This window comes from Panthera uncia, chromosome B1, assembly GCF_023721935.1.
Source record: "Panthera uncia isolate 11264 chromosome B1, Puncia_PCG_1.0, whole genome shotgun sequence".
Lineage (NCBI taxonomy): Eukaryota > Metazoa > Chordata > Mammalia > Carnivora > Felidae > Panthera > Panthera uncia.
The window spans coordinates 41,567,237-41,585,613 of record NC_064811.1 but is presented as its reverse complement, the minus strand read 5'-3'; the positions used below and the strand labels follow the sequence as shown (position 1 = coordinate 41,585,613).

At 35.6% G+C, this 18,377-nt stretch overlaps 1 protein-coding gene across 25 annotated transcripts in view; it reads right to left on the bottom strand.

Moving 5' to 3' along the window:
- The window catches only part of FIP1L1 (factor interacting with PAPOLA and CPSF1), a 79,488-nt gene that overhangs the window by 53,909 nt on the left and 7,202 nt on the right, over positions 1-18,377 (bottom strand). For 14 of the 25 annotated variants that reach the window (XM_049632039.1, XM_049632042.1, XM_049632052.1 and 11 more), the window contains 5 exons: positions 15,678-15,735; positions 14,465-14,568; positions 9,569-9,633; positions 8,917-9,024; positions 8,325-8,455 (listed from right to left, as the gene is read on the bottom strand). In XM_049632039.1, coding sequence (XP_049487996.1) covers positions 8,325-8,455; positions 8,917-9,024; positions 9,569-9,633; positions 14,465-14,568; positions 15,678-15,735 — 466 coding nt within the window. Of the gene's footprint in view, positions 1-7,959; positions 8,029-8,324; positions 8,456-8,916; positions 9,025-9,568; positions 9,634-14,464; positions 14,569-15,677; positions 15,736-18,377 lie in introns of all 25 variants that reach the window. The other 11 variants (XM_049632035.1, XM_049632043.1, XM_049632036.1 and 8 more) reach the window with 2 other exon arrangements.

The window sequence follows — 18,377 nt, the reverse complement described above, 5'->3', positions numbered from 1 at the left end:
CAAAGTTCAAGAAAGGCCTTGAAGAATTTTCCCCTTCTATGTTTACTACCATTCTAAGAAAACAACCAGTGGCCATTTTCGCCATTCTGACCATTTTCTATTCAGACTGTGATTTGCTCCAACATGAGTATTAACAACTTTCCATACCATTTGTTTCCCCATCATCAACAGTACACTCTCCTGCCAGTTCAGCACACTTAAAAGCTTGATGGCTGTTTCCTTAATAACCTCTATTCCCTCCTTTATATTGACTTTCAAATCAGTTATCTACTTACTCCATAATTTCTCCCATATTGAGCCATCCTTTCTACTCCTATCAGATCTTTTGAGTATGGTCCAGTCATACTCCTTTAGACTGGTGAAATTTTTCCTTTATGTTCTTTTACTTTTATACTCACCTGCCTATCTTAAATCATCATTTATTTATTAAATCTAAACAAACTACATTTACCCTACACTTGAAGAACATCACACCATATTTTATGCCCTACTTAAATTCTACTGTTCAGTCTAAATTCAGCATCATTCTCTTTCCCCAGGAGACAAAGGCCAAGAAACCCTCAGACACTTTGATATACTCAAACCACTGATTCAATTCCAGAAACTATCTACCTTTCACGTAATCATTACATGAGAAAAAGAATGTATTTGAGTCATTAAAATCAGATCTCTTATTAATACCACAGAACCTAATCCACAATTGGTGTCTTCATACAATTAGGGTTTTACACGGACATTTTACTTGAAAATGAGTTCCACTCATTAAAAAAACTCATTTAAAAGGCCCAGATCCTAATGAGGTATGACTGAGGATCAGCACTAAGACAATGAGGATAGAAAGAAATGGATTTGATAGACACTTGACAGGTAAACTGACAGAATGTGGTGACAAGAGAAATAAAACATGGTTCACTCATCAAACATTAAATATCTATTGTTATCTAAAAATCTTTCACCAGAAGCTGAGATTACAGAGAGAAATAGAACAAAATCTCAGGCCATGGGACAAGACAGACACATAAACAACCAGAGCAATACAATAAATGCTATGAAAAAAGTATCTATGAGATAAAAATGCTATGAGAACACAGAAAAAGAAATGTATTATTCTTCCTGCATGTCAGGAATATTGAGAGTTGACAGTATGGTCTCAACTGTTCCCCTGAGCTCCAGTAATTTATATCCAACATCTTATCTATCTAATAAGCAACCCAAACTTACTGTGGTCAAAACAAAACTACTGATTTCCTACTATCCCCCATTCTGATTCTCCCCAATAGATATGACAATCCTATGTCAGCTGTACCTTTACAATATATACCAAATTCAACCATTTATTATGTCCACCCCTAAAACCCAGGTTAAACTTACCACTTCTCAACTGTTCTACTGAATTGTCTCTGCTTTGACCTTACCTCTAAAAAATCTATCCCCTGTATACAGCCAAGCACTGTTATTAAAAGTGTAAATCACCTCATGTCTCTCTCCTGCTCAAAATTCTCTAATAGTTTCCCAACACAAACAGAATGAAACCTAAATTTCTTATCATGGACTACAAGGATTTATACTGCATGTAGGTTTTATTCAAATCTGTATCCCAATACCTAAAAACAGTGCCTGGAATAAGTGTTCAGTATATATTTTTATTTGACTGACTTTGGGATTCACCTTAAATGTCACTTCAAAGTCTTTCACAGGACATGGAGTTTTGGCCCAATTATCTAATCAATCACGACTTTTCCCATTAAGTCAGAAAAACCCTAAGATCACAAAGTCTAGGTCTATAATGCTCACCTCCCCTCCCTACTTAAGTCAGAGCTGCTTCCTAACATAGTCAATGCTCAATTAAAAACTGGGGAGGGGAATGGGAAGAGAGTTGAAGAAGTAAAAGAGGAGGGAAAAAAAGAAAGAGCAAAGATGAAAAAAAAAGAAAGAGCAAAGATGAAAAATTATTTACAACAGGGGAAAAGACATCAGGAAGACAGTACATTTTTAAACATGTAAAATTTGCTTCCGTTTCCTTAGTTTTCTTTTCTCCTTTATTTCCTTGTAAAATACTCTTACTAATTCTGAAAGTCCTCGCCATTTTAGCAAGTCTCCTAATCAACTTGCATCCACTTGTTTTTCTTCAGATGTTGCACTCAGGGTTACAGATAGAATTTGTTTAACCAGAATGAGATAATTTTTTAATATGACCTAATATTTTAAGAAATGACTATAAGATACCATGACAGGTTCTCTAAACACAAAGTCATGTCAGGTCTTACATATCCAAACAAAAGTTTGACTGAAGTCTGTAACCTTGAGAAGCTCAATATTTACCCAAATTATGCTACCAAAGTACCAAAACTTAAATTATTTTATGAAATTTCCTTCAGCTACCCTTCACAGGTTAACCTTCCAAACAAAATATCTAAAAAGAAATTTGTTGTGTGTTACACCCAAATAATGCATCATGCAACTATTTAAAATGTTATCAAAAAACTTTAATAACCTAGAAAAGCATCTGCCACATAAATGTTAAGGTAAAAAAGGAAAAGTAGCAAACCATATAAATTACCAAAATTTTGTTTCAACCCACAAGAACAAAAAGACTGCAAACACAATAAAATTTGGGACTCTGAAAACAGATGAAAAGATAGTAACTGAGCAGAATAAAGAAACCTGAATCCTAAGTCAGCAATAAGAAAATAAAGATACTATGATTCTCATGGCAGAACCCCAAAAGGTTCAGCAACTGGACAACTCCAGTTTCCAGAACATTTGAATCAGGTAAGTATAAACCCTCTAGGCAGGCCACTGGAATCTATTCCCTAAAAAATCAAATCACCACAAAAACAAAAAACAAAACAACCTAAAGATAGTGACGTGTGGGACTATTAAAAAAGCTTAGCCCTACAGAAAAGCCTATAGCAAATTTTATTCATATTCAGAGTTCCCAATCACCTTTTGAGTGGCCCATTCCCTTATGAGTGAATGGCCAAGGACCAACAAACATTTGAGAAAAGTCAGTCAAAGGCCAAAAACAACAAACACACTATGCAGGAAAATAAAACCTAAATGAAACAAACAACGTATCATCAACACAAATATCTTTTGAGAGACAGATGAGAAAAAAAACACTATATCACTGCATGCATGAACAACAGCAGGACACTAAGGTTAAATACTAAAGAAAAATTTTCTTGAATATTAACAATATAACCACAGAAATGACAGTGAACAGAAGGGTTATAAGGTGGAAAAAATTTCCCAGATAATGGAAGACAAAGAGGTGGAAAGTAAAAGAGAAAAGAAAATTAAAGGACTGGTATAAGAAGTCCGATATTTAATTAAAAAGGAATTTTAAAAAAGGCGGGGGGGGGGGGGGGTGCGGTGGTGCCTGGGTGGCTCAGTAGGTTGAGCATCCGACTTTGGCTCAGGTCATGATCTCAAGGTTCGTGAGTCTGAGCCCCACATCGGGCTCTGTGCTGACAACTCAGAGCCTGGAGCCTGCTGCAAGTTTTGTGTCTCCTCTCTCTCTCCCTCAAAAATAAATAAACATTAAAAAAAAAATTAAAAAAAAAAAAAAAAAGGAGTCTGATACTTGAATAGGAGGCCCAGAAGACATTAGAAAGCAGAGAGAAAGTAAAAAACATAATAGAAGAAAATATCCCAGAAATGAAAGATACGTGCTTCCAAATTAAAAGGGTACAAATGAATGCTTGGTATAATGGACAATAACAGACACATAATTGTGAAATTTCAAAACACAGCTTATATATACACAGAGGAAAAAAAAAATCATCTATGAATGTGTGTGCGCATACAGACATAAAAATATTTTAAGAGAAGGTTGTGGTCAATTTTTTTTTCACACATACTATGTAACCCATTCCCACTAGTCACTCTTCCCTTGCCCCTCACTCCGAATTATAAAATTACACAACTGCTTTTATAACCAATTAAGTGACTTTATTTTTCTATTAAACTTCATCTCCATTCATTTCACTGAAAACAAAAACAAAAATTAAGCCAAAAAAGGGGTCCCTAGGTGGCTCAGTCAGTTAAGTGTCTGACTCTTGATTTTGGCTCAGGTCATGATCTCACAATTCATGGTTCATGGGATTGAGCCCCACTCGGGTTCTGCACTGTTGGCATGGAGCCGGGCTGGGATTCTCTCTCCCTCTCTCTCTGCCCCTCCTCCACTTTCATGTGGTGCTGTCTCTCTCTCTCTCTCTCAAATATGAACTTAAACTAACAAGTTCATTTGTACTATTTTATCTACTTGTTGGTTCATTTGTACTTACTTGGTTCATTTGTACTATTTTATCTACTTGTTAATGTTTGAGAATTTACTTAACAAGAAAGTAAAAAAAAAAAAAAACCAACAAAAATTTAAAGGGGCTGGTAGGTTGCTTATTTCTCAGTTGATCAAGGATGAAACAAGTATCTTTGCAGTAGACATGAAAAGAATTTAAATTATGATTCTTAAATCTGTCCCCTTTGTTCATTCACTACTTTAAGATCTGGTCCTTATTCATTTCATTTCTACAGTACTGCAAATGCTCTGTATGTGGTCTCTGACTTCCTTTTCTCCTCCTTACATTCTAGAGAACACTTGTAAGTTCTTTTTCTAAAAACCAAATTTGCTCACACTATTCTACTCAAGAACTTTCAAATGGCTTCCTATTGTCTACACAAATGTCTGTAGACTAGTTTCAGATTAAGGTCTTTCCCATCATGGCCCCATTTCTGCCATTTCTAGGCTTCTCTCCTGTAATACCTCTCATCTACCCCAACTCTCCATTCATGCTATCTGGTTTTGCTCATACTGCTCTTTCTGCCTACAATGTTCTACACCCCGTCTTCTAATGAAAACTCACTCATCTTCCGGTTATCATGTTTGAATCCTTCTAGACTCTGTATCATAGGACAACCCACTCTATCCTCTCAACTCCCTACTGCACTTTGATAATACCACTAACATAACATTTCTCACAATATATCATGGTTAGTTCATACGTACACATCGCTTAGACCATGAGCTCCTTAAATACAGAGTCTGTTTTCCCACGGTATCTAGCACAGTGCTGTGCACATTAGAGGTGCTCAGACCTAACGGGAAAATTGGGGAAGTCCTTTTCCTTCTCAATCACCAATCCTTATAACTGTAGTTCAAACAGTGGATTAATGGGTAAGAGCTTAGACTTCCTTTTTTCAACCTTACACTGCTGCCAGAATTGTTACTTATTAGGTCACTTCCAAAATTATATTACTCGTATGTCACTTTCATGCTCACAAACAGGGAATAATTCCTCCAACTCATCCTCCTTGTTTCTAGGCCTTCTAGAATTGAACCACACCTCACAAAGCAATCTCTCTTCTATTCCATTCCAAAAAGAACTCATCCAATCAGGCTAACTTCTTAAATACTACTCTCATCCACTTCTACTCAACTGAGTTTCTTTCTTTGCCCAAGCCATTTCCTCATCCGCAATACTTTTTTGTGTGTGTTCTCCACACTCACAAGGCTCTGATCAAAATGGCATATGCTTTGGGGCACCTGGGTGGCTCAGTCGGTTAAGTGTCCAACTTCAGCTCAGGTGATGATTTCATGGTTCGTGAGTTCCAGCTCCACATCGGGCTCTGTGCTGCCAGAGCAGAGCCCGCTTCAGATCCTGTCTCCCTCTTTTCTTGCTCCTCCCCAACTCGTTCACACGTGCACCCACTCTCCCTCTCAAAAATAAACATTAAAAAAAAAAGCAGGTAACTTTAAAAAATAAATAAAATAAAATGGAATGGCAAATGCTTCTCTAACACTGCATCTTTACCCTTTTAAGAAAACACAGAAACAGAATGGAACTATATATAAACACTTAATGTTAATAATACCTAAGAAATTTGCCTCTGCATATTTGGGATACCAATTACATCCTTATAATATTTTTTGTATTCTCCAGAGTTGCAAGATAGAGAATGAAAGACAACTCATACTTTTTCAAGAATAACAGTCCTACAAAAACCTGAACAACGATATTTCTTTATTTAAGGTGACAGCAATTCGTCTGAAATTTAATGTCAAGTAAATTGTGGCCTGAAAATGCCAAACACTCACATATAACCAGTAGTTGCAGATCCTGAGCAACATCAATAAAATATATCCTACAGACCACAACATGCATAAAAAATGTGAGCCATACACATTATTAAAATATACACCCTGTTCCCAAATCAGTATTTCTAACAGATGAATAATATTTAATGCCCATTATCAAGGCAAATAAAACCATGAAAGTATACTCATCAAATTCAAACGCTTATTCCTTTGGAAGCAAATGAATGAGAATGGAACAATGACCTCCCTCCCTCTCATATAACCCAAAGAAACTTCAAAACAATGTTGATAGCCCGTATGTATATAAAAAACTCATTCATGGTGACACTTCCAAGAAGAGACCAGCCTCTAGTGCTCACTTCAGCAGCACATATACTTAAAAACAAAACAAAACAAAAAACAGAGAGAACTTGGGGTGCATGGGTGGCTCAGTAGGTTAAGTATCCAACTCAATTTTGGCTCAGGTCATGATCTCACGGTGGTGAGACTGAGCCCAGAGTCAGGCTCTGTGCTGGGCATGAAGCCTATGTAAGATTCATTCTCTCTCCCTCCTTCTCTCTCAAAAAAAAGAGAGACCAGCCCCTAGGAATTTCTTTTTATTCCTTAGTTTTAGAAGTCTACTGCAAAAAGACAAAGTATACAGAACTTGGCAGATTTACAAAGGCACCTTGTTTTCGTTTGTTAGAAAAAAATAAAAAGCACCACTGCAAACAAACTATTTCATCATCAAGACAACTAGCTTTTCTATCTATTCATTGGAATCAAGTACAATATATTCAATCCCTGAAGAAGAGAGCACCAAAAAGAACCGGATGGCCATTTAAAATAGAATAGACATCATCACACACTTTCAAAAGATTTACAGCAGAACAAGAACCAAATACTTACCCAAAGTAGGATGTAAATTAAAATTAAATTCTCTACACAGAACTGTGTCCAGCAGAGCGGCTACATCTGCGGATATAGCACATGTATTGCATAAGGCAGTATTTTGGTGCCAGGGCTGCAGTCCCAAAAGGATCACAGGAAAGTTCCTGCCCACAAAGTTCCCTGAGTACACAACCCAATCTAAAAGCCACTCCCAGTCTTCATTCCAGTGTCGTTCAATACAAGAATCAAGAACTAAGAATTAAGGTAAAGGAAAAAAGAGTACACAATCAGGTATTTTAGAGAAAAGGTTGTAGGTTGCTGTGTATTGCAGAAGTATGAAAATACGGTATTATTCTTTGGACTGGGTCTGTGATCATATGGAATGGAGAAGCCAGAATTCAGACTTGATACCCAAGTGGTAATAACAACCTGCAAGTCCCTACCTAAACCTAATCCTTTTAAGTTATTAATTTTACACATCAATGGCTTTATCCTATTCTGTTGAGTCTTTCTTAGAGACTCTCAAAAACGGCCAAGCTTCTTGAGACATCTCAAACTCTAAGACACGTTACACCAATGATTTTAGTGTCATAAAGATAATAAGCAGTATGCCATCTTCCTTATCATTTTTTAAAAGAAAATTAGGAAAATAATTTCCCATTCTGATAAAGCATGATCTAAACTGAGAGCTTAGCCTATCGGCATGAACTTTTATGTCCCACAAGCAAACACATACTATAATTCAAAATAAAATCACAACATACAGCAAGAATAGTTTTACTTGGCATTTGTTAGTATAATAGGCTATAAATTCACATGCTTGCAAAGTGGAGATAAAACAACAATCAGCAAATTTGTAAGTCACCAGGAAGCTGAAGATTTGGAAAAAAGGTAGCTATTTCCACTTTAACCTCATCCCTTGAGTAGTGGTATGGGAGCAGACTCAAGAACAAAAAAATGAGAGCAACCAAGGATAATTTACTAAAATTCACCTTAAAAAGATTGAATCTGCCATCTTGGATCTCTGCACCTGGTGTAACTTCCATAGTACAGTCTTCGGCCTAAGTTAAATAACATATTCCCCATTAAGATACCACATAATTTTTAATTGATAGGCCACATAAAGACAAACTAGCTGTAGCTAGTCTGTGACTTGAAACTAAGAACATCAGATAATCATTAATATGAAACTCTGAAAGGGAAGGAAGGGAAAAAAAACAAACATGATAAAAAGAATGAAAATTTTAAACTATCTTATAGCATTTAACCACCTTTATGGGGAAAAAATGATTTATCTGGGGGAGTTTATTTGGGACTGTAGAAAAGGCTGGGGTATTCTGGAATATTTACTAATTACCGTAATTTTATTTGTAGTAGAGGTAACTGGTATAACTTCAAGTCCCATTCGTATCCTCTTTTGTTTTTCACAGTAAGCTTTCCAGGTATCTTCATTAAACCCGTAATTAAAATAATCAGAAAGATCAGCACCTAAAGATAAAACACAGTATTAGTGTATAAATATTTCAATTCTATTTTTATGCAGCATACAAAATATAAACTATAAAAACAAAAATTTAGTGTTCCGTCAGTTTTATCACCCCTTCTAATTTTCCCAATTACTAATATAAAGCAATAGGACTATAAAAATTTTTGATCACAAGTATCTCCTTTAAGCTAAAGAATATTATGCTAAGTGAAATAAGTTAGTCAAAGACAAATACTATATGTCACTCATATGTGGAACTTAAGAAACAAATGATCATGGTGGGGGAACGTATTTCCTTTAGAAATGGTGTCATGATAAAATAATATGCAAATAATAAGATTTAATAATATAGGTCATTTTACTCTTGTAATTAAGACAATAAAAATGACATTAAAAAATACTCTTCTAGTGACTGTTGATACTAAAAATCTTTCGAAACAGATACAGTCCACAGGAATCTTACCGGGTTTACGCCATGGTTTATCTTCAAAGGAATCCAAATCTACCTCCAAGAGTGGAACTCCGTTAATGCTTCCAGGTGCATCAAGGTCCACTCCCTTGACTTTTGTTCCTATTTTATACAATTACAAAATGGTGAAGGAGCTATTATCAGCACAAAACTGAGAGACACCACAGGTAAACAGAAATCACTGACACCTTTTTACCACTGATACCACTAAATATGGCAGAGGTTCCAAACACAGCATTTAGAGTAATATTAGCATAAATAAAAAGCGAGATCAAACTTTATGGAGTAGCTGTAAAATAAACTGGATTGAGAGATTAGGGACTTGTTACTTATAAGGAATTCCTGTACCAATAGGAAGTTGTTAACTTCCATGTTTTAAATCACTTTTTTTGTACTGCCTGTGAGCTAAGAAAAGTCTACTTTTTTAAAGGGCTGTAAAACAAGTAAACCAATCATGTGACAGGAGCCCTGTGACCCACACAGCCTAAATATTTATTATGTAGCCCTTTCCGGAAAAAGTTTGTCCACCTCTATGATGTATGGTGAAAAACTGCTCTTTTTAACTGAGGTATAATACCTCAACTTATGACCTATTCATACATTCGACTTATTTTCCTATTGATACAGCTGCAAATACAAGTTTTACCTGTAGTTCCATAAACTCTTCCCCCTGTTTTGATGTTAAGATTTACAGGTGCTGTACCATAACTCCTAAAAACAAAATAAAAATTATCCTGAGAAATGTAAACAAACAGCAATATATTCAACATGTACAAACTATACACCCACATAGTAACTAAACAGACTAATGACTGACACATTTTAGAAAATGTTCTAAACTAATTTTAAAAGTCTGTCACTTGCTCAATAAGAGAAAAAAATATTTTTTAAAAGTCTCAACTTGCTTTTCATCTGAAAACCTATCAGCCACTAAGTATCTCACTGTAACAAACTTCACAAGAAACGTGGCTAAGAGGAAATCCATCTCTATCACTTTCCTCACCTACAACATAACAGCAATCATGCAAGAATGAAATTTCTCCACTTTGTTCCCAAGTCCAGTGACCTCCTTATAGTCCTTCCTACATTTGATATTGTTGATAATTCCTTTTCCAAATATCCACAGAATACTTTTACCCATAAAATGAATTCATTTATATTACACTTAAAAATAAATCTAGGGTGAAAGCTGAACAGTGTTTGGTGGTAGTCAGTGTTTAAGGACTGGGGAAACAAAGGCAAATTTCTAGAATGCTAATAATGTTCCATATCTTGACCTGGGTTGTGGGTTCATGAATGTATACATTTGAAAAAATTATTGAGCTATACTTTTTAAATGTAATATACACATGATAAAGGAAAAAAAATACAAAATCTGCAGTCAGACCCCAGGCTCAAATATAAGTTTTGTCAATTATTAGTTGTGTAACCTTGGCTAAGTAACTTAAGACCTCATGGACTTTGTATAAATTTTCTGTAATATGGGTTTACAGACAGTTCCCTAACTTTTCCATATAATGCATTCTTGCATGAGGAGGAAAATCAAATATAATAACAGAGACTTACATAATTAGTAAGACGTAAAATAATAGACAATGTTCTCAATGATATATTTCTCACATAATATTCATGTTATTTAATTTGCTTCTTTACCCTCCCAAGTTCAGGCAACTGGGCTTGTAAAGATTCACTGTTTCTGATCTGCCTAATAAGTTCCATTTTTTTTCCCTCCAATGTACTAAATTTATGAGACTTAGGTTATTTACATTAGCACTATGATTTTTGTTTTCTGCTTAAAAATAAAACGATAAGGAAGCGTAATAAAATATTCAAGTAACTGTATAAAGCTCCACTGCTATAAATGCAAAAAGTATGAAATAGCCCGAATTAAACTGTTACAGTCAGGTAGTGCTACCATTACAGTCTTGAAATGCTTCAATCACCTCATTGATATTAATTCCCATAGTAAATGATTAAACACCAACAATACATCAAATATGGCTCTAGGCTAAAGAAAGAGAATGAGGAACTGAACAAATATGCCTCCTGCCCCATGCTGCTTACATTTCAACAATCTAAATTCAGCACAGAAAAGCACCTTTTGGTTATCTATATATGATGTACAAAAGTTCCAGCTGTTTACAAGTTAAATGCACAAAAATCAAGTACTATCTCTCCATGGTCTTCTTACAGAATTGCTAAAGCATAAAACAAAATAGTATTTATAAAAGGCTTAACCTTAAGTTCAATAAATGAATTTCTTTGCTCCCTACCTAACTACTTTCCCTTCCACATTTGCCTTTAAAACATCACTTTTGTTTTTAAAACTACTAAGGCTTTGTATTCATTGTGTTCAAAGAAGCTTAGCTGTTTGGAAAATTACACTTAAGCTAATATGATACCTTCCATGAGCCTCCCATGAGGTGTCAGGCTTCTCTAGGTGCTAGATCCTACATACTTGGATATCGAAAAGAACTTCAAAATTAATGCAAAAAAAAAAAAAATGTGTTTTAACCTACTCCTCCTACATTACCCACACATGCTAATATACGGTAAGGTACTCAATTAAGGGCTCTAAAACCTCTAAGTCATTGAGTCCTTTATCTCACTCTGCATCCACAACCATGTTATTTCTATTTATTATGCACTCAAGTATCTTTTTCCATCCATCCCTATACTACTGCCACTGGCTTAGTCTGCATTATCATCTCATGTGGACAACTCAAATATATCAACCAATTTCTATTTAATCCATCTCAACTACTGCTGCTAGTTATCTTTTCACATAACCTAACCTGCCTATAAACCTTCAAAGGTTCTAATTCCTGCCTATAAACCTGCCTATAAACTTCTAAAGGTTCTAATTCCCTAAAGTGGTTTTAACCATTTTTTCCCATCTATTGTATCCTCCAGCCATGTTCCTCTAAGCCAGGCTTCCACCACATCGCAGTAGTGTCCCTGCTAAATCATCAGTCCTCTTCTGTCTCAAGAATCATTCAAACAAGTTCAAATATTACCGCCTCTAGGATTTTTTCTTCAATACGTAGGCTTTTTAGCAACTCTCCTCTCAAAGCTTTCAAATCACCTTGTACATTCTATTCTAGCACTTAAACTGCACCGAAAGTATTTGCTCACATGTCTGTCTTCCTCACTATTTCTAATAAGGACTATATTATTACTTTTCATATTCTCATCATCAATTAATGCAGTGCCAAACTTTTTAAAAACTGTTTATTAAATGGATGGATGAATCTCAAAGGTAAGAAACTACTTCTCTATATGACTTAAATTATTCCTACTCTAGGGGCCCTGGGTGGCTCAGTCGGTTGGGCGTCTGACTTCAGCTCAGGTCATGATCTCGTGGTCCCTGAGTTCGAGTCCCGCGTCGGGCTCTGTGCTAACCGCTCAGAGCCTGGAGCCTGTTTCAGATTCTGTGTCTCTCTCTCTCTCTGACCTTCCCCCATTCATGCTCTGTCTCTCTCTGTCTCAAAAATGAATAAATGTGAAGAAAAAAAAATTATTCCTACTCTAAATTTTGCTTTCTGGGGAGCCTGGGTGGCTCAGTCGGTTAAGCATCTGACTTCGGCTCAGGTCATGATCTCTCGGTTTGGGAGTCTGAGCCCCTCATCAGGCTCTGTGCCTGACAGCTCAGAGCCTGGAGCCTGCTTCGCATTCTGTGTCTCCCTCTCTCTCTGCCCCTCCCCTGCTTGCACTTTGTCTCTCTCTCTCAGAAATAAGTAAACATTAAAAAAAAATTTTTAATTTGCTTTCCTTCATACCTTATAGAGAAAATGAACTTCGTAACAAAAGTATGTTACCTAAAAAAATGCTATTTTGTACTTTCTAACAGCTTACAATAAATCCATTTAGTATTGTTCCCGGAATACAATTTGCTCTTTAAACTTGCTTCTGAAAATTCTGTGCACAAAATGTTCATCAAACTTCATTTTCTCACAAGATCTTTCAGTTTTCAAGGGACAGATCTTGAAATATCAAGGTTAAGTAAGTTCTATACCCTTCAGAAAGATCTATAAAAGTTACTTTGAAATGCATAAAAAACATAAAAAGTAGATCAACTAAAGAATGGGTGTAAGCATAGACAGATGGAGATATACACATTTACCCATACAAATGATAAAGCAGACCTAGCAAAATGTAAATTGTATAATCCAGATGATGGGTAAAATAACCATATTTCATGAAACTGGAAATTGCTATAAGAAATAAAGTTCAGAAAAAGTACTGTGGGAGTCTATATACATTTAACATTTGATTGCAATTCCTAACAAAAATTTGATATTAATAAAAAAAAACACCTCACCATTTGCTTTAATTGTTCTATAGATGCAGATACAAATAATTTTATGTAACAGTATTTACTAAACACAATGATTACAGCGTTCCTTTTGCATAATGCAGATGGCAAAGGCCTATCAGCATTATACAGAAGCCCAACACTACGTGGAGATGGAACACCAATCTACCCCTCATATGAAGAAGTCTCTTCTCAACCCTGCTCCCTAGAGTTTTAAGATTACACAGGCAGTGCTTATTATAATGTGAAACCGACCACAACAACAACTGAGTTACCTTTAAGCTCCTAAAATAACTGAACAAAATGGCTCTGCTATAGAAATAAAATACTCAAAAGCATTTATGTATATATTGCTTGATTCCAGATAAGGCTGCTTACTGAATTACAGTGCAATTAATGAAAGTTCTATGTTCCTAATGCATAAGTACCACATTATACATCCAATCTGAAAAAACACAGAAAAAATATGGACTCTTATTCTACCACCATAACAAAATCACATTCTGTACTTTAATATATTCCCTTCCAACTTTTCTGGAAGATTCTTTATGTGCTCAACGAGCTAATGACAGTCGATTCACTTGATCTAGTTTTATAGACTATAAAACTTGACACAACATATTGGCTTAAAAAGCCTACAGGACAATGAACAACTTCAAAAATACATTATGAGGAGGCAAAAAGAAACACTTTTGATACCATTTTTACTGGACAATAAATTAAAAACCCAAACACGGTTGTGGATAATATAATGGAAGAACAATGTAGGTGAATACTGTAATTCAAGGTTTTTTAACTCTAAAGAATGTGTAGTATTCAATTCATTTATAAAAACACTTTAATTTCAGAAATCAAAAACAGCTGCTTCCACGTAATTTGCCTAATAAATTAACTTTAAGAAAGATTTTCATGGTGAAATCTCTTTTTATCATGATAAAACTGACACAACACTGTATTAATTTTAGGTGTACAATATAATAATTTGATACTATATATTGAAAAATGATTAGTTAACATCCATCACCAGACAGTAATATATTTTTTTTCTTGTGACAAGAACTTTTAAGATCTGCTCTTTTAGAAACTCATGGTGAAATTTTAACAAGAGTTCTTTCATTGCACGGTAAGACGGAAAAATGTAAAAAATATGGAATCAACCATTACTGGTTTGAGATAAGCACACTACCTTGCATTGAGGCACGTAATCGTTAGTTAAAAATAACTTACCCATACTGTGGTGCTCCCGTTTTAATGTCTCCTATAGTGACATGAACATCATCCTCATCGTCATCACTGTCACTATCACTATCATCTTCAGTCTCGGTCACTTTCTATACCAACATAAACAATTACAGAATACATTCAATAATCCATCTCAACACCTAATATAAATAAGTGAAAAAGTAATCGTTTTCTGTTTTTTGAAGTAGTTTTAGAGAAAAAAAGTTATAATCTCATAGCACTGCTACCTCATCTATAACTTTTGTTTTACATGATAAAATGGGATAAGAATGTGAAATAAAATCTGTTTTTCAGCATCTTTTTGTAAATAACACCTCATATATTTTTTCCTGTTATTTATAAATGCTTCTCTGCAAAACAAATCTAAGGCATTGTACTAAAATATCTAGAACATAAATTATAAAAAAAATCGAGTGAGAAATTTTTGGCAAGAATATGAAGAGGATACTGTTAAGAGTCACAGCGTCATGGTTAAAAAGCACCAAATCGTTATGGAGCAGCTCACTTAATTCTTGTTATTCATTTATAGCTAGACAAGGCCCAGGGTGCAAGTGACTGAGGAAATACTTGTTTCTAGTTGTAAAAAGTAGGACCATTTATGAAGGTTGTATTTTGGCTCCAAAAGGCTATTTTGTGGTCAGTCACATAACAGTAAATAAAAAAGTAGATCACCTCAGGCAAAATATTTTTTTTGTATTCAATTCAAGCCTGCAGAGTAAGGATTTCTTTCTTTCTTTTTTATACAGGAACAGAATGTTAAAATATTCGTAAGACCAAGAATACATGTTCAATCCAAAACACATCACTTTTAACAGGCATGAATGAGGTCAGAGACTATCACTTATATAAAGAATTGTCTTGCTAAAAATTATGGCACTCAAACTTGTGCTGTGGGACTTAAAGTCTTCCTTCAAAATGAGTCTCATTATAATCTTTAGTTGAGCTACAATCATTCAGTTCCTTGAAAGGATTAAACTTCACGTCTTTGCACATGCTCCATTTCATCTGAAGTCTCTTCCCACTATTCTCATCGCTATGTTTTTGATGGCAACAGATGAGGCTGGAGATATAAACGGGGCCAGATCATGCCGGACACTGAAAGTCATCTTAAATTTTTGGCTTTCTTCCTTAGTGAACGGGAAACTACTGATAAAGACTTCACATAGGGAAGTAACTGGACTTCAAAGCCTTGTGTTACCGGTTTAGGTACGCCGTTTTCAGCAGTTTCATCTTCAATTCCAGATGGAGGATTAGCACTATGAATAATAAAGATAAGCACATAAGTCTGGTATTACTTTTCAGAGGTACAGACAAGATATACTAGTATTCTTAAGCTATGTCTGATAATTTCCTAAAATTACGTTCTCCACTGGATAAGAAAAAGGATGGCAAAAACTGCCTGTGTTATTCCACCATTCCTGCTGCCTTGCATAAAATCCAGACTCAACACTGAAAGTAGAATGGAACTAACTGCCTCTACAATTTTTTAATGATATGAAATTTGCAACTTGACAGTGGGGTATAGTTCAAGTTTTTTAATATTTAAAAAATCTTCATCACACTTAATTTTACTTATCCTAACTCTTTACTGAACATCCACCATGTGCCAGGGACTACTAAAATTGCCTAAGGCTACAGAATGCACAGTTTCCTCCGTTCCTGCCGCCCGAGGAACTGAAGAACTTTAATATGACCACATTAACTCTACCAGTATTCAGTTAACACACATGCCTCGTTCTGGTTTTGTTTCACCTATCTTATTGGACACACGTTCTTTGTTGCGTGAAAAATACATTTTAGGATTAAAGAAAAGCTTATCTTCCTAGAAGACTATCTTCCAATTTGGTGCCAATAAAGAGCTCCAGACCTAATTCTGATGCATTAAAAAAACCACTTTTTTTTTTTTTTTATGTTTATTTATTTTTGAGACAGAGAATGAGAAGGGGAGGGGCAGAGAGAAGGAGACACATAATTCTTAGCAGGCTCCAGGCTCTCAGGTGTCAGCACAGAGCCCTACGCAGGGCTCGAACCCACAAACTGTGAGCTCATGACCTGAGCCAAAGTCGGTCACTTAACCAACTGAGCCACCCAGGCATGGCCAAAACTAATAACTTTTTAAAGTCCAGTTAATACCTGTATTTGCCTTATTAAAGCAAAACTGATATAAAAAAATAAACCCCTCTTTTCTCATGAGACTCAAGCATCTGGTCATTAACCATCAAATAAAACTTATAGTATTATAGTGTAACTGGCTTCCTTTTTTTTTAATGATTCATTTATTTTGAGAGAGAGAGAGAACACATGTGCTCACAAGAAGGGAGAGGGGCAGAGAGAGGAGAGAGAGAATCCCAAGCTGGATCTCATAAACCTTGAGATCATGACCTAGGCCAAAATCAAGAGTCGGATGCTTAGCAATCTGAGCCACCCAGGCGCCCCTGTAATTGGTTTCTTATATATCAATAATTAGAATTTTGATAGTGGGAATTAACCATTAAACTCATTTTACAAATAAAGGCACTGAAGTACAAAGCAACTAACTCACATTTAGTAGGATTTCTGAGAACGATATCCAGATGTCGATATAGCTCAAACCTCTTTTCATTACATTTGTTTATCTCTTCTAAACTTCGTTTTGTCAAGCAGTTTTATAGAAGTCAATGCAATCTCTATAGTGGTATTTTACAGTAGTACAATCCTCATATAAAGCAAAATAAAGATAATAATTGAAAATTTGAATGTGAAGTTTTCATTGTTTTACTGCTTGACCCAAGAAAATATGTAACTATAATTTTTCACTACATTTACCTCCTGCTTAAGTAAGTTTCTAGGTAGCCAGAAACAAGTTTAGCATGCTTTTTATGCCATGGAACAGTGTAGTTAGCCAAACCTTGGACTAAACAACATGACAAAATTGGACACAGCATAATACAGTGGTTAAGAAGTTGTAACAATGAACCGGTCACAAAGAAGCTGGGGAGAACTCTAATAGCAAGGACTCTGATCAGTCCAAGCTGAATACCAGAACACGGGTTTGGTGAACATGCCTTACCCAATACTTCTAAAAGTTTTAATTCCCTATCAACATTAAAATGCTACAAATACAAAATTACAAGCTTTTTCTAGAAAAATTAAGCTTTAAGAGTAGAACTTTTCCACAGAATGAAATAAACTTAATAGCTCTCCAAATAAATTTTTAATAAAGAATATAAAGACATTTTGACAGTAATGCTCAAGGAAGGTAGAGGCTTTCCTCCAATACATTTAATCACGCTAAGGGGCGTCTGGGTGGCTCAGTCAGTTGAGCCTCCGACTTCAGCTCAGGTCATGATCTCACAGCTCGTGAGTTCGTGGCCCACATTGGGCTCTGTGCTGACGGCTCGGAGCCTGGAGTCTGCTTCGGATTCTGTGTCTCCCTCTCTCTCTGCCCCTAACCCACTCACAGTCTGTCTCTGTCTCTCTCAAAAGTAAACAAACATTTAAGAAAAAAAAAATCACACTGAGTATAAAAAAAATTAAAGGACATTCATTCAATCAAAAAATAGGCTTCAAGGATTGTAACCAAGAACCAATACTAACAAAATTAATGGAATAAAGATTAGCTCATAAAAAAAGGTATTTAGTTGTGAATCTGTAGCATTATCCATTGATTCTTCACCAATTAAAAAGCAGTATGGGGGCGCCTGGGTGGCGCAGTCGGTTAAGCGTCCGACTTCAGCCAGGTCACGATCTCGCGGTCTGTGAGTTCGAGCCCCGCGTCAGGCTCTGGGCTGATGGCTCGGAGCCTGGAGCCTGTTTCCGATTCTGTGTCTCCCTCTCTCTCTGCCCCTCCCCCGTTCATGCTCTGTCTCTCTCTGTCCCAAAAATAAATAAAAAAACGTTGAAAAAAAAAAAAAAAAAG